The following is a 24,852-nucleotide window of genomic DNA, read 5'->3' on the forward strand; positions in this document are numbered from 1 at the left end:
TCCATCATATACACCATGTTTTATTGATGAATTCATGAAATTGCACATTTTCTGGAGTCTGTATCAGTGCTAGTTGCAGCTCTGATCTTTTCTGTAAGGTAAGAGGAGAAAACACTTGCTTGACACGCTCTACTTTTTACAAGGTCAGACTAATCTAACTGAAGGATGGCCAATCACATTTTAACCATGTTTGCAGGATGAAATAGGGAAGCAAAGTTTGCACATTTTTATCTTCCTTTAGAAGTCTCAAGTCTCATTTAAATGCTCTTCCTCAACCAATCTCATCTCCCAGCAGGGGCAGAGTCCCGAAAAGGAAGAGAGTGTCCTCCAGCTTGGCCAGGGTCACACCTTCCCCGCACCAGCAGGGCCCTCAGCACCGCACTGCGCTCTCGCAGAGGACACTGTAATGTGCTCTGTACACCATAAAACAACTTACCAGCTAAAGGCTGAAATCCTGCTTCCACCAGGTCTTCGTATATATGCTTGACAGGGTTCTGATGAGCCAGCAATACACCATGTAGCCAGATGAGCAACATTCTGTTTCCATGTTCCTTGTAACTTTTTTTCCCTATGCAATACACAAAGCAGTGTATTTTGTGCTTTTGCACATTTAGAGTTCTGAGAGGTTTTAAAACCTAATAATTTACTCTTATTTACTTTCTCGCCTAGAAGCAAAATGAAGACTGAGACTTACAAAAGTTAAAACAAACAAACAAACAAAAATTCTAGTTTTATCCTAAGGCTACTGTAAGGGAGAAAAAAAAAAAGCTAATACATCTTAAAATGAATCTTTTCATGTTTCCTCAACATGTGGAAATATACCCTGTAGTCGTAATAAACAAGTATAACATGTGCCATAATAGTATTACTTTCCCAGCACTTGAGATGCCTGAAAACAGAAACTGCTCTTTGATGGCAGTGGTGAAGACAAAGCATGAACAAGGTCTTCCTGTGTCTCAAGGTTCCCCAGGTCCTCACTTGCAGTGTGGCCTGCAAGACCCGTCCCTGCTGGTCACTGCTGCTGTTCTTGGTTTCCAAAGATGAAGGTTCCTTCAGGCCAATAGGGAGAACAGAACTGGCCTGTACTTCTACAGCACTGCTTCCCAGGAACCAGGGACAAGGCTTGTATCCATTCACTGCTCTTTTTCATAATTTGAATAAGAGCAGTATGGCCAGTGTGTACCTGTAATACTCACATAGTTTAAAAAGCAACTCTGCTTTGTGGTGTTTATAGCTTATATATTATGTCTAGCCATTCAGATATTGTTACCTGTCCATTGTTCTTCAATAGCTTTAATTTGTTCATCTGTGAACTTCCAGAACAGGGCCATTTTTTTCCATTCCTGGGGTTTTAACTGGTTGTATGCTAGATTCCAAAGGGAGGAACGGATTTGCTTGGTCTGTGTGCTATGGTCTTGTTTGAAGGACAAGCCAAAGCCTGACCCATCACCACTATGAGCTAGATGTTCCTGAAAAAGAAAGCAGGTAAATTTTGTAATGAAGCCAGGAACCTTTGCTTAGTGAGCAGTGAACAGTGTGTCCTGTACAGCCATATGTAGCTACTAACAGGTGATTTGCTCAGTGCAGGTAAAGGAATCATGTTTGGCTAGTAGAGTGCTTTGGAAGGTGTCTTAGCATGGATGATATTATTACAGTCTTGCAAACAAAACAGAAACTAAGCCCTCCTGTGTCTATTGCTACGTCTTATTAAGTTAAATTCAAAATAAACCACTTTCTTTGTCTAGTACTTGATACACAATAGCAAGTCACAGCAAGTACGGCTGTGCTCCTTGGCTCTGTCTACTTTATATGTCACGTTGGGTTTCAACAACAGTTCTTACTCTATCCTCTTGCTTCTCGAAGTGCTAACCTCTCCCTGAGAAGAGGCTGGGCACCATCGTCATGGCGCTTGCTCAAGCTGTTCCCACCTCTGGCCCTTCAGCTCCACTTGGCTGAAGCGGGAACTACCAGATTATTTGGTGGCAGCATGAGCCACTGGGTTTAGCGTGCAGAGCCCCATTCAGCAAAGTGTCTAAGGGCCAATAAGCATGTGCATGATGAGCCTGGATCTCATTTTATTGCCTGCATAAACAAAATCAGATTGAAACTGAAACCACAAACATTTTACCCTCCGGATTAAAAGTGGTGTTGTTACCATATGCATGGCTCACCTGAAACAGGAGTGATGGGGTTAGTTCTTGTTTGGGCACCTCTGCAAAAGCCACGTCTAGCACTGATTTCAGCCCTAGCTGAGCAATGCCCAGGGAAAAGCCTCATTCCTAGTATAGGTAAAATCAAACTACTTTCATATTTCATTTTGTTTATGTGCTAGTCCTCTTTCAAATCAGTCTCCAAAGTGAAAAATGTCTTCAGGAAGTTGATACAGGATTACAAAGCATATACTAAGCAGAAAAAGGAAATGGCAACATACCACATTTTAAAAGTGCTAAGCATAAAATACTCCATTCCGGACTAAATTCAGAAAAATACAACAGGATTATTTCCTAACCTTAGGAGAGTATTGCAAGAAAAAAAAAATCATCTTAGTTCAGCAATTAAGCATTTTGATGTATGTTTGTTTCCATTTTTTTGGTGCAAACTTTGTTTCATGCTTCCTAACACTTGCAAGATGAGGTTTAGGACATTCTACAGGACAGCTTCAGGCTCTCCCAGTTCAGTGTTCTGAGGTTGTAAAAAAAAAAAAAACAAAACACAACAAAAACCAACAGCAAAAAAAACCCCAACACCAAGCAACACAAAACCACAAAAAACAAACACCACCAAAAAACCACTTTTTTCTCCTCCCTTTGCAGCAGCACAGCTTCTCTGCTGCTGCTAATTGTGTGTCTAGGCAATGGCAGAGTGGGACAGTAAGGGCAGCCCTCAAATCCAGTTGAAACAGCCTGGGCCATGATAGGGAAGGGCTGGGTAGAATCACTAAACAGAAAAAAAGGCAAACAGAGCAAGACACTCATATCACGTGCACTTCCTCACAGCAACATGACATTTCCTTTTGTAGCTAATGCCTTGTCACAGATGATAAGTCAGCTCAATGTAACAAAAAGACAGTTCTTACAATAATGGTTCAAAATGCTGTAGTTTTTTATATGGTAGCACCACCTGAAGAATACCATATTCCATAACGGTAAGAGCTAAGCTGTTTCCCAAAGGCTGTGCTCTTAGTTTCAGTAGTGGACTGCAAACACTTATGTTTCTATTTCCCGACATCCATGGAGCTCTAACAGAAAACCATCTGCTTAAATATCTTTCCTTCTGCTCAGGCAATTGAGTAAACAATGCCAAGAGGTTAGGAGCATTACCGCCTCACTGCTGTCAGGTTTGTCATGTCTCCTCTGGCAACAGGTTGCTTCACTTCTGATTCCCCTCTAAGCCAAAAGACACAGTAATGTACCTGACAACTCCAGCTGAACTGATGCAAATCAAATATGCACAACACAGGAAGTTCATAGAGGTGTTTTTCATGATAATTAATCTAGATCTGTGGTTTACCAGCCCACTGCCCTGTAACATTAAGTGTTATGGATTTGAACACATGGGGCTGGAGGTGGGTGGTAAAAATCACTAATTCCTGTGCCTGCACTCTGGCAGGATCAGTATGCTTATACCGCCCCGGGAGGCACTTGGTTGACCTGGTAAAACAAACACTGCCTAGCAGGAGGCAGGAATGGGAACGAAGTTTCAGATTTGTGTGGCAGCTCAGCAATGAAAGTGCAGGAGCTGACAGTCATGTGAATTCCTTTCACCAGTCCTTTTGCCTGGGTTTGCTAGCTCTGGTGCTCACAGAGTTACTTGCTCTACATAAACAGATTCTGTTAGTGTCTTCCTTCCTCCAGGTTTTATGGTGGATGCTACAAGAGATGTCTTTTACTGCCTCACTAGGACCAGTCTGCAAACAAAGAGTGTATTTGAGAGAGCTTGAAACTATTGTGTCAAAACCCAGCTAATTTAATCGATTCTCAGGGAGCCCACATAAACCTGTGGCTCCAAACAAGAGAAACTGAGCAAGCCAATACAGGACTGGTTAATGGAGCATTAATACGCCCTAAAATGAACCTTTACCATCCTATGAAATACCCCCCTTTCATCAAATGTGTAGATATAGCACGTTCTTTGTGGCTCATTGCTACAACTGACACTGATGGAACAAATAAACTTTCTCAGAATTCTAAATGGTCCCAGTTTAAGACCCTGTGCCATGAGATGTTCTGAATTTTCAAGATCCATTTGGGCTGGGTCTGAATTTTAAGGCACGTCTCTAGAATGGACCTCACCAGCAGCCCAGCTCCAAATACTCCTTTGATTTTAAGAGGTACTAAGCTGAGCTTTTCTTGTTCAGACATTTACCACCTACAGAGTGTGTACACATTCATAAGTGACATGGGATAGTCAACACAGGCCAAAATAACGGTAACCTACACTTTAATACATCTGACTCTCAGCCCTTTAGGGAGGGCCAAAGAAGGTTAGAAATTCAGACAATCTGAGGTCAATCTAAGCTGTGTCCTTCGCACTTTTTGCCTGTTTCTTTCCCGTTTCAATGATTATGTTTTATAATTAACACACATAAAACAGAAGAGGGAGCTCCTGCCAAAGCAGCAGTTCCCTTATTAGCAGAGGAGTGACAGACACTTGCACTCCATTTTTCAACCACAAATTTTGCTGTACCAAAGGACACAGGGATCAACATGGATTCAGGTCATCCCAGCCCTGATGCCAACGGCACAGTTTGAATTTGGGTCAGAATCTCTCTCTGGCTCTTTATGTCTGTGTGTAGAGTACAATGCAGGAAAACAGTAAGATCTGTCTAAAATTTTACAGCTAGTCAGGAATAAAACCTGGATGGGGTAGAGACCTTCCTGTTCCCAATCCTAACCTCAATTTATCAAGGCCAGTCTTGCAACCTGCCAAAAGGGATGACCTCAGGCAAAAAGTGCTTCAAAATCAGAATCAGCTTTTCCCTTATAGTTCTCCTCAGTGAAATGAAAGATGTCTCTTACCTGTTTCATGGCATAATACCTTTGTGCTTTAATGATCATATTACAATGAGGGCATGATTGCTCCTTGATGCCACAGCAAGTGCAGTTTTTCCATGCTGAAAGCAGAGACAGTGAATCGGAACATTATCTCATATATACCAGGAGAAGTATGTAATAGAAGAAACACAGGAGCTTCATTTACAGACGCCCATCCCTTTTTTTCAAGAATATGTATTACTACAATTTTATGGCTTCAGGGCAGCTACAATCAAAGTTCTACGCTTTGTGTGAGCTATATCCCCTCAGCCCAGAGGTGGTCGATTTTTTCCTGCATTGAACTCCCCCTAAAGAATTTCTGATGAGGTAAAGCTGCTTTCAGAAACCTCCTGCATTCAGACTGCTCCATACTTCACACTAGCTTGCGCTCTCCAGTCACTGCTTCCAAGTTCATGCGAGCCTGAGCAAGCACAGGCTGAAAACTACCACAAATACCGTCCATTCCCATGTTATGTTTAAACTGGCATTGCAGATGGATGGCTGCCAAAGTTGGAAACCTCCAACTTTAAGGGCAAACCTGCATCTTGGTTTGGATGGTGAAAAAAGCTGGCTCACAGGACGAGACAACTGAACTGAGCAAAACTGAAGGTGATGTTTCATGGGTAGTGCAGGCAGTCAAGGAATTAAAAGCCAGTGCTTTAATTCCAGCTGCAGAGGGCTGCTCAGTCGATCTGAACCCATCTCTACTATCAGCACTGCGATGTAAAGGCATCTCAGTGGCTCTGCAGGGTTCTCTCTGCAATTGTCCACTTCTCTCTGCAATTGTCTGTTTTCAGCAGATTTGCACGGGGTGGAACTGCTTCAGATTTAATTATTCAGGGTATTCTCCACATATCAAGTGCCAGGCATTCTAGAAAATCAGACTTAAAAGAAGCCAACTCCTTAATTAGAAGCTTAAGTAATTAAATTATAAGGCATTTCAACTCTCCAGTTTTAAAGTTCCTGATATATACCTTTTGAGTTACAGCTCCTGGCTCTGCTCCAGATCATTCTAATTAGCCTGGTTTTAGAAAAGCATTGCATTGGAAGCCAAGAAATTTACATTTCATAAAATCTTTATAGCATAGACATACTTTATATGTGAAGAGTCCACAGACCACAAAAGCTCCTCAGGTCCCACCTCTGGAAAGATGCTTTACGTTTCACAGGGAGGTGGAGGGGGTGGAAGAAGGGGGTATTTCTGGTCTCCTGTGCTAGTGCAGACACTGCTGGTGTCCTGCGTGCTCATGTAGCACAGCAGTCTTGCACACAGGGAGCACTTTCTGCACTATGGATCACAACCAACGACAATTATATCTGCAAATGGGAGGAAGGAGGAGCTCCCAAGAGAGCATTTCCTGAGCTGTAACAGCTTGAAACTTGTGCAGATGCATGGCATGCTCTGGAGACTCAGGACTCTTGCTGCCAGGGCACAGGGGCCAGGAAAACACTGTGCAATTGAAGCAGGCTCCCCTTTTCCCCGCCTACTGTTCAGTAAGGACAGGAACATTTTTGGGAGCTCTGCACCAGTTCAGTTCAAAGAGGGCTGTACTTGCGGATGTTCCTAGCAGTGGCATGACCTCGGGACATCCAGCAAACAGGCAAGGGAGAAACTACTCCAAGAAATAAAACCAATGCAAAAAGGTGGCAGAACTTGTGCTGGCTCAGGGGCATATTCTCATAACATGCCCTGAACTCTGTCAACACTGTTGTAATTCCAGGGCACTACACAGCCCAGAGGCTTGCAGGTGCTTAAGGTCAAAAGAGTCAATAAGTCATTTTCTATGCATGCCAATGGCTAAGGTGCTGTCTAAAGTGGACAAGATTTCATTCTGGGTTAGCCCATATGACAGCTGCAGCTCTCCAGCTAGTGTAAGGCATGACTCTGAATGGGAAGGCTTAACTGCAATGCAGCATCTTACCTCAGCCTCCCAAAACACATCAACCGTGTCATCCGCACTCAGAGCCCTGAGCCTCATGTCAGGCTAGGGAAAAAAGAGATGATCCTAGTCCATAAAATTTTACTCCTCATCAGGACAGTTTTGTGCATGAAAGTTACTGAAGAGATAGATATTGCTTATGATAAACATAAAATCTGTCAATTCAGTCATACAGAAAACCAATATAGCAGCAACAGTATAAAAAGATGAAGCTCTTGCTCTATCTTGCAGTAATTTAGAAAAATTTATAAAAACTTCTTTTGGTACTCTGTCCTTTCAAAAGCACTTCTCCAGAGACTCTGCTTTGTTAGTTCTTCCAGCCATTGCCATTCTTGTTCTCAGTCTTTCCAGGCTGAACATCAGGAAGAGGGGCTAAGCACACACCTGAACAGATCTAGGACGGCTTCTAAGGGACCCGGCACCATCATTTGCAGATGGCCCAGAGTGCTAAAGGGCAAACTCACCATCACTGCAATTAGTGAAGCTGGCAGTACCTGTGCCTCTCCTGGCAATGAATCTGGCTGCGGGTGCACAGTTACAATAGCCATAGGCCGTTTTCCACTCCATAAGCCTAGTCCTTTCTTCCAGTCAGAGGTCTCTGGCAGCAGGGTTTATCCTTCAAACTACACAGCTTGGAAGTTTATGGCTCTTCACTAAAACCATTTCAGATCTCTGCAAGCAGCAGGTTCAGCACTATTAAAAGGAGACTTTCTTTGTAACAACTAACAGTTAGCTTGACCTAGGAAAGACAACTGGCAACAAGTGCTTCCTGCATCTCTGGGAAGAAAGTTATAAAACAAAAAAATAAAATCACATGATCCTTGCATGTGTGAGGAATGCAATCTACCTTATCCACGGTCTTGAGATCACAGCCTGCCTTCAGCAGCACTTCCGCCAGCTCCACGTTGCCAAGATCAGCTGCCAGATGTAGGGGGTTTTCCTGCCTCTGTAATTAATGATACCAAATAAATACAACAAGCCAAACTTCCTCTTAGAAGCGGAGTGCCCACAATCTGAATCTCAAGAAGATTCACCCCAAGAAACAGCCTTGGTGAGAAAACGTGGAACAGAATGAAAACATTTAACTTGTGAGCGACCTACCTGCCAGTAGCCAGTACCTACCTGGAAAACCAGGCAGGAGTTCCAGCTGGCTCAGGGAAAAAGTTGCTGTCATGCCCCTCTAATGTACTGTAACCTAATGAGCTCTCTCTCTTCCCTCTTAAAAGAAGGTGTTTTGGACAGAGTGCTTCATGCAACTGCCAACCCCCACCCACACTATTCTTTCGGGTAAACTTTTCCCCGCTGAAATTCATGCAAATGCAACTGGGTATCCTTAGTTTTGAGCAGTACATTGTGTCACAGTCTACAGGGTCTGTTAGCCAGCCCTGCCACAAAACAATGATATGCAGCAGAATTTTACCTGCTCCATAATGGGTTCGGTGAATGTTAAACCACATGCGCACACACAAACAAAAAAAAAAAAGAGGGAAAAAAAGCACATTAAACAAAACCAAACCATTAACAAGAAATACAGCTAAGGGGGCATTCAGTTTCAAGCCTAATCTTTGGGTCTGAAATTAGGGTTGTGTAGTCTTGACACAGTTTCCTGTACCCAAATAAAACTCATTCATATATTTATCCTTCTACAGAGTATTACAGTAAGAAATTCCAGACATCTATAGGTGTAATGCAGCAGCTAATAAGATATGTTGTCATTTGTGGAAGCCCTGCATAGCTGGACATGTCCCTTAGCATGTTTCATGTGACACAGCATCCTTTTAAATCGAAGGCTTTGTGCCCGTGCTTCTTGGATGTTGCTAGTCTACATTCTGTAGGTCTGGTTAAAGAACTTTTTTGGCCTTTAGATCTTAACTTACACGTTGCAGAGTGAAACACGAAGACCTTACACACCAAGAAACATCAGCCTCAGGGTTCCACTTTAAAGTGTCTCATCAGCTCTTTTGGGAATACACAGTATGATCACATGACTTCATAAGTTTGTCCCAAAAATACATCCTACTTTCTTTTCTGCAGTAATTTAGAGATTCGTATGTAGCTATTGTATGTAACTTCAGACATGAGGGCACTGGATGGCAGCTCAGTAGGCATGGGCCAGGCCCCAACACAGCGTTAGAAGTCTCTGTGTTTCATCAGAGCAGGGAAGACTCCCCTCCTTCAAATGGTGTACCAATTACCTGGAACTACCTGCCTGTTCAGGCATGAAATTCCAAGCTATTGGAGGCAATAACAGCAACAGGCACCTGCCCAGCTCCTCCCACACGCCCATCCATCCAAGGATTGACCACCTCTGGGCGCACTCCTGTGTGGCATTGCCAATTAGTTTTTTATGAACAATAACTAAAATCAGGCTCACAACACGGACTAGTGTGAACAGTCTGATTACACAAGGATATTCAAGGAACTGTAGCTATTACAAGAAGGTGGGGGTGACCCATCCTGGAGGAGAAGAAGGGGTAGGTGCCATTCATTCCTCTCTCCACAAAGCATCTCTCCAAGGAGAGCAGGGGGAAGGTGTAAAGGCCAGGCTGGATGGGGCTTTGAGCAACCTGGTCTAGTGTAGGTGTCCCTGCCCAGGGCAGGGCGGGGTGGAACTAGGTGATCTTTATGGTCCTTTACAACTTTAACTATTCTATAATTCTCTGATTCTCCATGAGACAGTTCTCTGAGTACCCAGATAGCAGCAGCGTAGGGCCCAAAAATACCAGATTAGGCACAAGGCCAGTGCTTTTATCATGGCTCTCCAGGCAAAGCAAAACAAAGTGATACACAACACAGCAAAAGCTGAAAATGGTCATTAACAATTACAGGAGGTTTTGCACAGCAAAAAAGGGATCAAGCAAGCCAACACCAAAGTAAATATGTTGGCACACATCACGCATCACTCGGCGCACACATCACGCATGACATGGTCTTCCACAGAGGAGGGTATCCAGTACCTGAGGGTGTTAGCAGTGGTGGAGGTGGTGGACCACCAGCACCGAGCGGAGGCCAAACAATCCTAGTAAAGATAGGGGAAAACAGATGCCAGCGTCCCTGCCCACCAACCATTTAGTTAACAGCCAAATGTACTAACTGATTGCGCCACAGAGACCTGTGACCTTGTCATTCAGTGTGATGTTGTCTGGTGTGAAGCATCACTTTGGTCAGCTCTGGTCATCTGTTTGGTTGTGGCCCCTCCCAGCTCCCTGCACACTCCCAGTCTATTCACTGGGGGTGCAGAGTGTGAAACAGAGTAGTCCTTGATGCTCTGCAAGCACTGTTCAGCTAAAACACCGGTGCCTTACCCACAATGTTTTGGTCACAAATCTAAAACACAGTACTCTCTGGGTTGCTATGAAAAAAATTAACTCCATCCCAGACAAGGGAAACTCTGCACTGGGTTTCCCTCTGAGATCAATACCATTAAGATATTTCTGTCAATTATTTCACATGAATTGTAACACTTGAACAATAAATTAATCCAAATATTTTCTGAGTATATTTTGCTATCCTTATCTTGCACAAACAATACTAGCACAGCATGTACCAGTGACTAATACATATGCATACACACTAAACGATAAGGAGGGAACTGCCTCTTCCTTCCTATTTTTTTGTACCCTGAGCTTGTAAGGAAAAAAAAAAATATTTCAAGCAAAATCCACATAATCTCCTCTTTACCAATGAAGTTATGTTAATTCCCAGTTTTTCTTACATGATTTAAGGAGTTTATATCATGATTGGCATCCAAGAGGCTTCTTACTACCATTAGATGATTATTGATGACTGCTAAATGGAGAGGGGAATTCTTCTGCTGTGGAGGGAAAATAATAAACTATTATACTTGGGTACATTATTAGAAGTTCACTCAAACAAAAATAGGTTCTTGTTAAAATCTGCCCCTTGCAAAGGCAATATGTTCTAACAGAGGCTCAAGTCTGCAGAAAGCACACCTTGATGTGCAGAGTTATGCCAGAGATGGCAGCCAGCTCCTGCTCCTGCCCCTGCAACACCAACAGCAGCAGGTAAACAAATGCAGCTGAGAAACCTGGAAATGTTGAGTGCACGTGGTGCATATCAGCGTGTCACCACTTAGGAACGCGGCAAGGCACTCCTCTTATGTGTTCATACCTGGGATGTGCTGCTACCCTTGGCTGAAAATAGAAACCTTAGGGTAATATTTCTGTTCCCTCAGAAAATTGGGTTTGCCCTTAGCTGAATAGGCTGGAGACAGACTAATTCTGCATTGGGTAAACAAATGTCAAAATCCACTTTCCAGGAATAAACTCCTGTCACGTATTGCTGATGGAAATATTCTTCATACTAAACTGACTTGGTGTCATATTTATAAAAAGCAAATTACAGCTAGAAAGAAATTAAGGTTTTTGATTTGAGTGATAATTTATTAAAATAACTGGGGTGCAGATCAAACACCAGTCACAAGCCAACCATTAGATTGGCAAGATCACTTTGTGTATTGAACCTGTGATTCATCGGTTTCTTGTTAAGTACAGCTAAAGAATAATTCCATACCGGTGCCATTGATGGGTGCCAGACACCAGTTCATTAGTGTCTTTATAAACTCCAGCCATTTCTTCAGTGCTACAGAAAAATAAAGCGAGCTCTTATGCAACACTGCACTGGAAATGTTTCCAAAACATAAGTAACAGTTTTATGAGTTGTTTCTGCTACAGAAAGCCAATGAGAACAAGCAGCACAACTGTCTGATCTTTAAAATAAATCATTTCAAGCACATCGTAAATTGTTCTTCCTTGATAACATCACACAACAGGCCAGTGATCATGGCAGATAAGTCACGAAGCCCAGATTCTATGTTCATCCTGTACTGTAGAAGTGGAAAATAATTTCCTATTCACAGAAAATCTCACATGCAAGGAAAACTGTAATATCTAAATTGAGAAAAGATTTGAATATTAGGAGTAACTCTTTCTTTTTAAGCCCCAAAGAATGGTGGCATGCAGATTTTGAAGGCATATGCTTTGAGTGCAGAGGGTGAAAGCACTGGTGCTTATTTACCTTTTATTTACCTTTATTCAAAATCAGTTACAAGGGTTCACTCTTTGCCGATGGCACACAGGGAGGCCTGCCTTACTGCTGCTTAGTTCAAGCAGGGTATTGTGCTCATCGTCTCCTAATACCTGGTCCTTGGCTCAGCCCAACCACCTCTACAATGCACTGCACCAGTCTGCCCAGGCACTCACTGGGTTTGTGCAACCAGGCCTTGTTTTTGTTGGTTCGTACATATTGATAACCAACGTCCATAAACCACGTAATAATGTGTATAGTAAAAAAATTAGGGAAATAGTTGATCTCATTGAGCTGTTTGAATTCCCAGGGAAGGCCATAAAAGACAGGACAGGCTGAACAACAGCAGAACAGTTATACTGATATACACTTACCTCAGGTTTAGGAACCAGGTCAATATCCTTATCAATAAGAAAAGCAACCAAGGATAGATGTCCATTCTGAATTGCAATCTGCAAAGGACTGCTATTGTTCTGAAAGAAATGGTACAGACAGCAAAACCTTACATTTTTGTTGCTGGAAAAACATTACTAAAGAGAGCTATCAATATAGGGTAATCTTTCATATAAATTTGTGTCATTATCCCCTCGCCCCAAAAAACTCCCTTTGATAAAAGTGAAGTGGATCAGCAGTTAGCATGATATGTTTTTGTAAATGCTGAAAGAACTTCCATGTTTTACCATATCACAACAAATATGCTAAAAACACCAGTATTCTATAGTCCTTTTCAGTATCTCTTAAGAAAGATATAAATTAGCATTGTCAGCTATTCTGTGCCACGAACAATGACAATGCCAAAATGTCTCCTAGTCTATTAGTTCAGTTTGACTTTTGGCAAGCAAGCACAGTCACATTAACATACTTTTAAAAATAAATCAATAGAAAATTTTCACGTAATATTTCTGCTGAAACAAACAAGCTCTCAGTCTGTGGAATCGTAAACTTCTCAGAGCTGGCAAGCCAAGGCCATTCAACACGTGAGCTGGACTTGAGTCCAGGAACCAGATGTGGAGAACAGGTCTGTCATCAGCTCAGTTATATACGCTGCCAAAAAGGAGGATTTTCAATTACTCTAGTTGGTTACATTTCCTTGTCATATATTTTACTATTGGACATACAGTAAATAAAAAAGCTCCACCACAGTACTCAAATAAATCTATTCCACATTAGTTTCATTCTGTTAGCACTCTCTGTATTCCCAATTCTATTTTATTAACCAATTTACTATTTTACCATTTCATAAAAATAAGCAGAGCAAATATACTGTTAGTACACACAGAAAAGAGAAGATAAGGTCCTTCCCACAGCCCAGGATGTTCCAGCACCTGTATGCTGGAGGGATACTGTATACATACCTGAGTTAAAACATTGATATCACTCCCTGCTTCTAGTAAGAGTTCAGCACATTTTTCATGACCTTCTTCAACAGACAAGTAAAATGGAGTTTCTCCATTCTAGACCAACAGAGAGAAAACGTCTGTTCTAATTTAAGCCACGTGACTATAGGGCCATGACACAAAACAGGTTAGCTCCATCAGACTCATCCAGCTCAAGAGAAAAGAGGAGATGGTCACAAGAGAACACAACCTGAATGCTCCTAAATTAACACTTAAATGAAATGGCAACTCACTGACACAAGTGACTGGTGACATTTATCTGGACAGATGTACAGTAAAGGTTTACAATACAGATAACTTTCATAAATATTAATCACTCTCTTTTCAAAGAAGATTGCTAGTAACAGGCACAGAAATGAAGACAGTAGGTAGCAATTGCTGCCATTCAACACCAGGCAACACTGCTAGTATGCTAGCACATACCATAAGTACCAATTTCTGTCAGTCCATGGATTTCTGATGAAATCTCAACTCTAACACTAGTTATAAGGAGCACTTTTAGCAGAAATAATCTTGTTGCATATTTATTTCAAATCTTCTCACACCAAGAAAGTATCCATGTCTCCACAGCAAGTCACTAAAATAAGTTACATTAGGTGCACAAGGATCTAATCCCTGCTTCTCAACTCCTAAAATACACAAAGGTTTACTGAAACTTACTCTAGTGTTTCAGCATTCACAGAAGCATCAACAAATTCTGATTTTCCCTTGCATAAACTCTTGCCACCATTACTCTGGTTAATTTAATATATTTCAGTCCTTTGCTCATGCTGGGGAAAGAGAGACGTGTTTATCCACACAGCAGAACTTTTCCAGCTGGACAGGAAAGTCACACCATTAGCTATGGCAAGACAGGGTCACAAGCAGTACGAGCTTTGTGTGCAGAATCAACATTGTTAGACAGGGCTTGGAAACATGAAGGCTTCACATTTCAAAGGGGCTCATGTGCCTCAAAGATTGCATAGCTGGAAATAACAAACGAGCCAGATAAGAGAACTCCTCAACTCATAAATCTGTTGCTGATTAAGTAAGAGGAGGGCCTTGGGCAGGAGTGGGTGTGTGTCCCTTATTCATTTTGCCCACCAGGCCAGCAGAACAGACTGTGAAACACTGTGCAGGTGTCCGCACTGGGCATGCCAGCCCACAACAAAGGGAATTAACTCACTCAGTTCATTCCAGCTGCCCAGCAGAAGAAGCAGAAGACACAAGGACCCTTTGCAAAGCAGGAACGCTGAGTTGAGTAGTTAGTCAGCATTTCACTCCTCCACCCCTACTTTAAGCCTTAAAATTAAGCTCATGAGTGCATCAACTCAGAGATACAACCTTAATGGCTAATATGCAACTTGTAAATATGCTGGCTGAGCTCACCAACACTAACCCGGGAAACCAAAAGTGGGTAGGCAGTGTCTGTAGCCAAATCTGTGCAGTCAATTGAGGCCAGATGAAAAAGGTACAAATCTGAGATGTCTTTGCTGAGGTGCCTGCAATGGTATGTGCTGGGTATGCATGTTGAACTGGCTCAGTGAATACCCTGAAAAGCACCAGAGATGGTAAAAGGAATGGGGTCACGGGGCCAGAAATGTCGGAGAACAGGAAGCTAGGTAGAGGTTTGCGTCTCCTCTATTTCCTTCTACCATGCAAAGGCATGTGAGATGGAGGGAAGGCCACTATATGAGGAACAGAGGACAGAGAAAGAGATATTGAAGGAGTTAATGGAGCTGAATTTATTGGAGGAGGGACATGAAACAGGATGCAAAGATACTAGAAAAGCAACAGAACTAACAAAGTCTACTCAGTGCAACATTTATTCCATTAAAATGTTATTTTCTAGTTGATTTTTCAAAACTCTAACTTTATCTCTTTCAGTAATTTCTGTGTCCTTACCTCATTGATGTCATTTATTTCCTCCCAATGTTCAAGCAGAATTTCTACAACTTCACTGTGACCATTTTTGGCTGCTAAATGCAATGCTGTGTTTCCATCCTTGAAATTAAAATGTCAAATAAGGTATTTTAAAACCCAGAATAAAGTCAAAACATCAAGTAAAAACCAACACAAAGCCTTTGGTCTTTTACATATATCTCTCTTTTATGTACAAGGAGAAGGAGGCAGATCCATGCAGCGTGTTCCAAGATTCAGACTAATCTGAAATGGGCCTTTTCACATGTACACAGACACGACCTTGCTGGTCTAGTTGGTTGTCTCATATTCTGAAAACTGCAGTGTATGACCAGTGAAAATACCTAAAATTCTAACTCCTAAAAAATGAATCAGAAAACTTTGGATACCGGTTCCTACAAGGATGGGGACTACACCAAGCCCCCAAGATCACTGACTTAAAGATTAATGGCCAAAACCTAGGTAAGTATATAGAAACATGTAGTGGCTTTGATGCCAACACAGCAATCTTTAGTCTCCTTCACCATCAGCACAATTTGTCACTAGCTAACTAGAAAAAAAAAAAAAATCCACACCAGCAAGCAAATAAAAACAAAGAGCAATTTCAGGAAGAGTAGCAGGTTTTGAGCTAAAAGACAATGCTGGCACAAGAGAAAGTATAAAACTGGCTAAAACTAAATGGAAGCTGGAAATTAGGAGAAGAATGCTAACCCTCAGAGAAATGAGAGTCCAGAACAGCTTCTCATTCACAGCACTGGAGGGGGTGGAGGGGGAATTCAAATCTTTTTTAGAAATTATGGATACAGTGTGATTGCTTTTAGTGACCCAGCAGGTGAGTTTCTGTTCTGGCTTCTTACCTACTTATTCTGCAGGATCACAGCATTTGCCTCACATTGTTGCTGGTTACATCTTCAGCTTGCTAGGTGTCTGGGACAACATTGTCTTTTAACCTCTGCTGATAAACCAGTTATCACAGCAAGAGCTCTGGGTTGCACTGCAGCTTTTAAACTATTACCAGAATACCAGAAAAACAACATAACTTCCTGGGTGCTTACTTACATGGTTCTAAAAATGCAGTTTCTGACCATTTCCCAATTTTGAATGTATTTATCCTTGCAATGCTTCAGATGCAGAGAAATACCATCTCATTCCACAAATAGTTGAGTAAGGAGTAAAGAAATTTAAAGGCAGACTTTGAAAGTTATTTAGATACCTGAATATGCAGCATCAAACACAAACTCAAGCAAATTGATGTGTTAAGGCACTTCTGAAAAATCCCCATAGGTGTTTATTTGCATCCTGAAGTATTTAAACACCTTTGAAAAATTAGTCATGCGGGACTTAGCAGTGACACACAGACACAACTGAACAGAGTGAAAAACTGGGAAATATGACCTTCCCGTACAGAGGACGACACCTTAATCACCAGACTTTCCACTTCTCCCAGCAGTCTGCATACACTAGTCTTGCTTTACATGAACTACTAATGTGTACAGCAAAGTCTCCTGGCAACAAGACCGGAAGTCCCACTGTCTTCCCCTAATTACTGAAAAATCATCATCTTTATATATTTGTTGGGCTAATATCTATCATTACCATGACTGTGACATCTGTATGGCTCATTCACACTACTTGGTTGTGTAGTAACTACACTGAGACAAAGTAATCTTTCATAAGCACATTTTTAGTTGTACTTCTGTGGAAAAGAAACCTTTACCTCATCTTTTTCAGATGTAAACAGCTTCAGAGTAATCAAATTGTTTATCATGTCAACATGGCCTTTTTCAGATGCCAGAAGAAATGGCTTTTTCCCTTTCTAGAAAACAATTACAGAAAAAACGACAATGTTACTGAAAGTAAAAATACGTTGCTTCCAGTTACTAGGTATGTGGCATGCATATGTGTATGTCTATCCTGCATAAAAATTTATGTATCGTATGACTAAGTAGATTAACAGAAAATTAGATACATACAAGAAGAGCAAGATTTTTTTTAAAATGCAATATTTAGTTAGTGTAAAAAAAGATTATACATCTTACATATCCTGAAGAAAATATTTGAAAACTGTTCAGAAATGGTAACAAGGTAGAAAATATGCTCAAAATATTTAATTCTTAATTCTTCTCATTATGAAAATATTTATCAAAAGAACTGTGTCATTAAAAGTCTGACAACGCTCAGAAACAGGCAGTAAAGTAGTTGCAAGATTTACTTCCATGGCATAACATGTTTGATCTGAATTCTGCAAGCACAGACCAGAACAACCATATCTCAGAAGTTTCATCCAGGAGGCTTGAATTTAGTGCTGTACATTGTGGCAATTATTTGATAGTGGTTACACTAACAAAAACTTTTCAACTGTTTACAACTCTAGTGCAGAAAGTTATCTTGACATAAAACCACACCGCTGGTCAGACAATGAGGCCACCTAACTAACTGGTTAGATGGCCTCACTATCTGATAGCGGCCTATATTAAAAGTCTGAAAAAAAACCATGAAAGCAACTAACAGATAATTAAGAAACAACATCAATATAAAGAAGATTCTTCTTCACCTTCCCTTTCCCAAGGCCTAAACCACAAAGGTTTGTTTTGTTGAATTAACTCTGTTTTGTCAGCCTTGTCATGTGTAGAAAGAATTCAGAATTTTGCAACATTGAGTCAATACAATTCAAGACTTAAAAAAAAAGGATAGGGGAACTTTATTCTTTTGGTAACAGATCCTACAAGAATTTTCCTCACGTAAAGGTAAAATATCCTACTTAGCTAAGTATGCCCTCAAAGCAAGACCCTAACATTGTGGGAAGGAAAAACAAAAACACAGCAAACCTGATGAGGACACTGTTGAAGAGTTGGTGCAGCTCTGTAGGATGGCTGCACATAGTTTTACGTTCTACGTTGGCAAAATATGCCTCTGTTAGTCATAACTGGCAGGTTTTGGTAAGGGCAGGGGGCTGCAGGGGTGAGGTGTGTGGGAGGAGGTCAGAGACTACCCTATGCTGGTCACAGCCACTTCCAGCTGTCTCCACAACAGACAAAACTGAGCCACCACATGTCAGCACTTGATCCATCAGAGAACCACATGATACCTCTGTGAAAACATATTTTAGAAGGGGTGGTAACTACTACTGGCAGCATGCACTAGGAGAAATACAGGAGGACACATGAGAGAACGCAAGGGAGGAGACACAGGAGAAGGTACACCTGCAGGGTGACTGCAGCCCATGGAAGAACCATTGCTGGACCAGAGGAAAAGAGGGAGAAACAAAGAGCTGGAAAAAAAAAAAAAAGAAACCACTGTGGACTAACCCCAACCTCCTCTGACTCCCATCGCCTCACCGATGGGACTAAACATCATGTGCAGCAAAAGCAAAGGCAGCATGGGAGAACAGGTGTCTGGAGTTCAGCTGAGACAGGCAAAGAGGGAAGAAACATGTTTTCTCTAAGTGCTTGTCTGGCTGCTTCTCTTATATGTTTCCTAATACTCAATCAGTAATTAAAAGTTTATATAACTGGCAATAAATCAAAAAATTCATTGAAATTCCCCAAGTCAAGATTGTTTTGCCCACAACAGATTCTATACGACATCAAAGAAATACACAGGAAGAAACGTACTGTACCCCATCAGGCTTGTTCAAGTCATTCAGATGAAGATCTTGGAGAAAATAATCAACTATTTTAACGCTGTTGTTCTGAGCTGCGAAGTGCAGTACATTCATTCCATCCTGAAACACCATAAGCAACTCTGTAAGAACAAGTTTGATTTTTTTCCAACATAAATATGTTTCGAGTTGGTAAAATTTTCTCATCAACAAACCTCATTCTTAGCCTTTTGATCCGCACCTGCTTTAACTAATTTTCGCATTATATCCAGATTTCCAGTCCAAGCTGCAAGATGAATCACTGTCAGGCCATGCTTCAAATAAAATGATAAAGGCAGAAATTACTACCAAAATACCGCATACCAGATTTCTTTAAATCTTTTTCATTAATTCAGTGTATGAGTGGGTTTTGCTCTGCAGGCTCGTAGAAAATCAGTATTAACACCTGGCAGTGTGCATGGGATTCATCTCACTTAAATTAAGCTAAATGTTATGCATCAAGACCTAGCTAAATATTCAGGCCAACCCTTTTCTTGACAGAAGGTCTGGCATTGCCAGAGAACAGCTGATCCCATTTTACGCTGCAGGGATTAAATATCACATGGAAATTATTCTGTCTCTCCACAAACCAGGTAGGTAGCTACCACTGGGTGCGGTGTATGACATCTCAGGTGATGATAGGTAATGACTATATTTGCATGAGTCACCATAATTTTCTAGTTAGTCCTTTTTTTTAAGGTTCTCTTCTCTCAAATTGTCTGAAAAGTTCTTCTCTTATATGAAAATACACCTTGTTGTTAACTTCTTAGAGCCAAAAGGAATAGAGATAAGGAACTTCCAGCCAGTGTCATTCTATTTCTTATCACTTGTAAGATCAAGCTGATTGCCAGAGAGTACATCAATCACTGTCAAATACAAGAGGTAATGTCATAATATTTAAGTTCTGTAAGCTAATTATCATGGAGCGTTTCCAACGGTCTTTCAACAAAGATGATTAACAACATCTAAGAATTACAGACAGCTAATAATTAAAAGGTAATCCTTAATTAGAATGAGATTCTGAGTGGTTAATAGAACCCCAACATGAGGGGAGGGTCTATATTTCCAACCTGGCTTCAATGCACCCTATCAGGGTAATGAAAAAAAAACATAAAATGTTTTGAGTCTCCTTATTACCTCAACAAATATAGATCATAGACACTGAAAAATAATTTGCCATAAAGAATAATTTACAATAGTTGCAGAATAAAATTACATTAATGCTATACCCAGAGGTACTCTGTAAAAGATCCAGGGATCCATTTCCTAACTGTTGCTATAGAAAGTACTGCTACTTAAAGAAAACTGTCCATTTCTTGCAGAACTACCCTATTAGCATTTACATCATAGACTATTTACACCATAGACTATATAGAGTACTTTATTCAAACAATGTCTTTCAGCTTGCCAGAAAAAAGGGGAAATGTTGCTTACAACCAGGCAAGATTTGCTTAGGAGCGGATAGGGTCCAGAAAGACGGGCATATTTCTTCAAAGTAGCATGTGAGTTATTCACTAACAGAGCAGCTTGGGAGAACATTCCAGAGCAAATCAAGCAGCACTAACAAGGAGATGGTTACCTACACTGCAAGATCATGCTCAAGCCAGAAGCCGCTCGTAACTGGAATTGACAGGTCCCTCTCATGTTATTTGCATTCCAACACAATGCAAAATAAAGGCAGCTTTCTCCCTCCACGACCTGGAAATTGCCTTACTTACAAGTTAAACACTGCTGCATACAGTGGAGTGATAAATAAGCAAATGCGGAGGCTGGGGGGGAGTAAACAATTCATCTATTTTCATTACTCAGTTCACTGGAAAACTCCTAGTTTGAATACCCTGTTTATTAATAACATACCATACATTCGGTTTTAATAACCGAATCGAATCTTGCACTGTGGATCACCATCTGGCCCAACCAAATCAGACATACACTGCTAAGCTCTTAATGTCATGGATGCTGAAGAGCAGCTGACAGCTTTGCATTAAGCTACTCACATAAAAAAGGAGGGAAAGAACACGAGTTACTTTCTCCGCTCCTGGCGATTCCCAGAGTTAATTTTTACTTTTAGTGATTGCTTTCATATAAACTGCTCAATGATTAATACACAACTACCACAGACAGCATATTTGCACAAGTGGCTTCAACCACCCTTGCGCTCACTCAAGTATTAAACACAGCCAAAGCTCTGGGCAATGTGTTTTTCCTCTAACAATGTTTTTTTCAGAGAAGTATGTGCAGTCTTAGGACAAACTGAAGTATTTACAGCAAGCAGTTAACTTTGCAAAACGGGGAGCATAAGGCAGATATCTACTTTTATACTTACCTTAAGGTGTTCCTATACTGTGTGAATCAAAACATGTAAACCAGCTTACCTGATCTGCCATATCAAGTCTAGCTTTGTGATGGAGAAGAAAATCCACCACTGATACATGACTTCTTGCAACAGCAAAATGGAACGCGGTGCGCTTCAGCTGAAATAAGCAAACCTTTGGTTGTCAGGTCCGTAATATAGTTCTTTTACTTGTCCAGGTGATCAGGATTTCTGAATTCTCTGATTATTAACAAATGCATTTTTTAATGTCTATACATTTGCATGTTTCTCCTTCAACAGCCACACTTGGTCTTTATGTGCATTTTTGTTCCCTTGGGTAGAATTCAGGCATGGATCATAAAGATTTCTTGCAGAACCAGAATGATTTAATTACTTTACATAGCATCATCCCTTCACTGAAATTCACTGAAATGTCAAAGTGTCATTAAGCAATCATATACTGCCTAGAGGAGAGCTATGCAGTACAAGAAACATCCATGTTTACTATTTCATTATATGCTTCAATTTAAAAAGCTGAAGACTAGATTTATGCAATTAGATTTGCTTTTGGTATCCTCCTTGCTTTTAACTCTACCTCTGCAAGACGAGATTCCTCCCTCACTCAGTGTTAGTCACCTTCCCAGACTAAGTCATTATCTATGTAAATGAAATCTTTCACCTTGCAAACAGTGAGTAATTTCACATGGGTGAATAAGCTCACTGTTTATCAGGAACACTTGATTAATTTTTCATTAAACTAATTAATGGTGCGAATTTAAAAGGGATTGGTTAAATTGAATTAAACTTTAGAAGAGAGAGTTTTGCTTCCAGTTAAAGTGAACATAACTGGGTTTAACATAATTCACTGAGAGTTTCCATACAAAGATATGTAAGTGATGTAACTAATTAACTTTAAAAGTCAGTTTGGATTTGTTCTCTTATGCTTCTATGCAGATCAGCTGACTTATCCACATCTAAGTCTAAATTAACAGCTATATGTGTTAAAAGCTTAAAAAGGTGGGATTTATGATGTGCTTTTATGCCAGAAAAAGCCTCTTGCACAGATACAGTTCTATCAACAAACTCACCTTTTGCCAGCCTTGCTTATTTGCCCTGGGTGCACAGGGGCAGGAATGACCAACATGAATAAAAGAATGGTTTTGCCAGTGTAAGCTATGTCCCCGTTAGGAGAATCAATCAATGCACAACACCCACGTAGTTATGCTAATAAATCTCTTAGACCCACCGGTCTGATTTAAGGATGGCAGAGTAAAGATTCAAACTACTGGACTGGAAAAGTATTTAGTTTAATTTCCCAAATTCTGGAAAGCAATAAGGAAGCAAGAACTATTTTTTAAGTGACTTTTCAGAGTAGTACGTAATTCATAGGAACATTCCCATTGTTCAAGAAAAGTTAACTTTAAAGAAATATTTGTCTCTCTCTTTTTCACAAACAAACCAACGAATGCACCTGTACTATCGCCTCAATTCCCCAGTGGGGAAAAATGCAAGTGGGCATGGGAAGCAAGTTTTTTCAGAACCCATGATTAAGTAACACTGGATGTTCATGGGTAGATGATTTACACATAGCCACTGGGGACAAACTGTTCTCCACAGCCCCCAGATTAATATCATGACCACAAACCAAACGGTAACACTTCACACTTGAAATTTGTAATGCTAGCGGCATAAATTCATTTTCAAAGTGACTGTGAAGTTAAGTCCTTCTGCTCTGAAAGACCAGAAACTCAAAAAACTAGTCACCCAAAAAGACAGAGTAAATACCAGAGCAGGGACCACAATCCAGCAGTCCTTAGTTCCCAATGTGACGCACAGACCAGTGACTAAATGCAAAGGCCTGTGAGTTACGCTTCACAAATCCTACTTTCCATACTGGACGTGTGAAACATTTCTTAATCAGGTCCTAGAAGGTACTCCCCCAGCCTCATCACCTTGCAGCTGACAGGGCTAGCATGCTGGGATTCCACCATGCAACCCCAAGGAGTCACATTTCACATCAGTGATCTGTCAGACACTTCATACTCACAGTATCCACAGCATTTATGTTAACATTCTTTGTAAACAGCTTTTCCATGGTTTCCAAATTGTTCGTTTTAGCAGCATATTGAAATTCTCTCTCATCTGGCAATACTGTGGAAAAACAAGATGAAAAAATCGTATTACTAAAAAAATAGACATAACTAACTGAAAGTATGATGATACTGTTCTTACCGTCTGTTATTTGTCCTGATTTCATATGTTATGAGACTCATTTGCTTCTCATCATAGAAGTGTTCCAGCATTATATTTTTCTCTTCCTAGAGACATCTGGCTGATGGTTCTAGTTTCAACTACTAAGTGCAAATAGAGGTAGACTTTCCACAGCGTGGATTACTGTTATTTGCACAGCTCACAGGAACAAGAGTTCATTTATGAAGCTCTCGCCATCTAAATGGGTCCCAAAGTATTTTATAGGCATAGCAGTGAACAGTACAAACCGCAGCATTTATTTCCCATTCTTGGAAAAGTTGCTCTGTTTTAAAACAGAACACACCACCAAAATACATAAAAATGTATAGCAGTAACCAAATGGTATGACCTAACTGAAAAAAAACCACAAACAAACCAGTTTTACTGGGGGGGGTGGGTGTACTTTTACTAAAAATTTGGACACAATGTGGAATTTACTGTTATATTGGGACCTTCCTTTAATGTCTGAACCCAAAAATGCACATCTGTTTGGTCAACTAAGCTAGCTGCAGCATGCATTTAGACACCTAATATTCAGTAACTTTGCAAAATAAAATTCCGGTTTCTGATAACTGGTTTAGCTAACTTAGAGGTCAGAGTATTTCTCATGTTTCTACCTTAACATTTAATTAACCACTTAGAATAAATTAGTGTAACAGTTAAATCAGTGGCAAAAATGTTAGTACATATTTTTAATTTCCTAGCATATCACACTTAAAAAGTTAATCACTTAGATATCTTGCCTAGAACATTTTGGCCTGAAAGCCACTTGCCCAATGACATCACCAAAGAGGACAGCACTCTCTGCTGAACTAGAAACTGCAGCAATTATATGTTCCATAGAGGCCTCTCATGCAAGTTCATCCTACTGCATTATGTCTAAGTTCATTAACGCCTAATGAGAATACAGCTTGAGGCAATATGACTGCAGACCATACTAGGGAAATCCATATGGCATTCACTTAATTGCATTTTACATGTTACCCATAATTATAATCTCAGTGGGAATAATCACAGCTGTACTGTACAAAACAAGCTAGAAATTAAACTGGACACTGGTAAAGCTGTTTCCAGAAGACTTGCTTGCTTTACAACACAGGGGCCCAGCCACAGAAAAAAAAAAAAAAAAAAAAGTTGCAAATGAAAATGCACCCCTGGCATCTGTGACAAGGAATGTGGCAGACAGCAATATCAGCATCATGAACAGGGATCTTTGCAGAATAAATGCCTCACTCATAGTTTCTGTAGTCTACACCCTAAAGAAGTATACGGCAGAGCTTTCCGCTACCTTGATTTCAAACATGGGGAAAACAATGTTCGCAGGATATCCTGC

At 40.7% G+C, this 24,852-nt stretch overlaps 1 protein-coding gene across 1 annotated transcript in view; it reads right to left on the reverse strand.

The window, feature by feature from the left end:
• Positions 1–32: 32 nt before the first annotated feature.
• Positions 33–24,852, reverse strand: part of ANKDD1B (ankyrin repeat and death domain containing 1B) — a 27,003-nt gene continuing 2,183 nt past the window's right edge. Inside the window, 15 exon segments of the mRNA XM_009884252.1 lie at positions 33–91; positions 437–568; positions 1,271–1,469; positions 5,019–5,059; positions 5,062–5,113; positions 7,821–7,919; positions 10,689–10,787; positions 12,394–12,492; positions 13,375–13,473; positions 15,301–15,399; positions 17,033–17,131; positions 18,935–19,039; positions 19,132–19,230; positions 21,331–21,429; positions 23,317–23,420. Coding sequence (XP_009882554.1) covers positions 33–91; positions 437–568; positions 1,271–1,469; positions 5,019–5,059; positions 5,062–5,113; positions 7,821–7,919; positions 10,689–10,787; positions 12,394–12,492; positions 13,375–13,473; positions 15,301–15,399; positions 17,033–17,131; positions 18,935–19,039; positions 19,132–19,230; positions 21,331–21,429; positions 23,317–23,420 — 1,484 coding nt within the window.

This window comes from Charadrius vociferus, unplaced genomic scaffold (genome assembly GCF_000708025.1).
Source record: "Charadrius vociferus isolate BGI_N301 unplaced genomic scaffold, ASM70802v2 scaffold183, whole genome shotgun sequence".
Lineage (NCBI taxonomy): Eukaryota > Metazoa > Chordata > Aves > Charadriiformes > Charadriidae > Charadrius > Charadrius vociferus.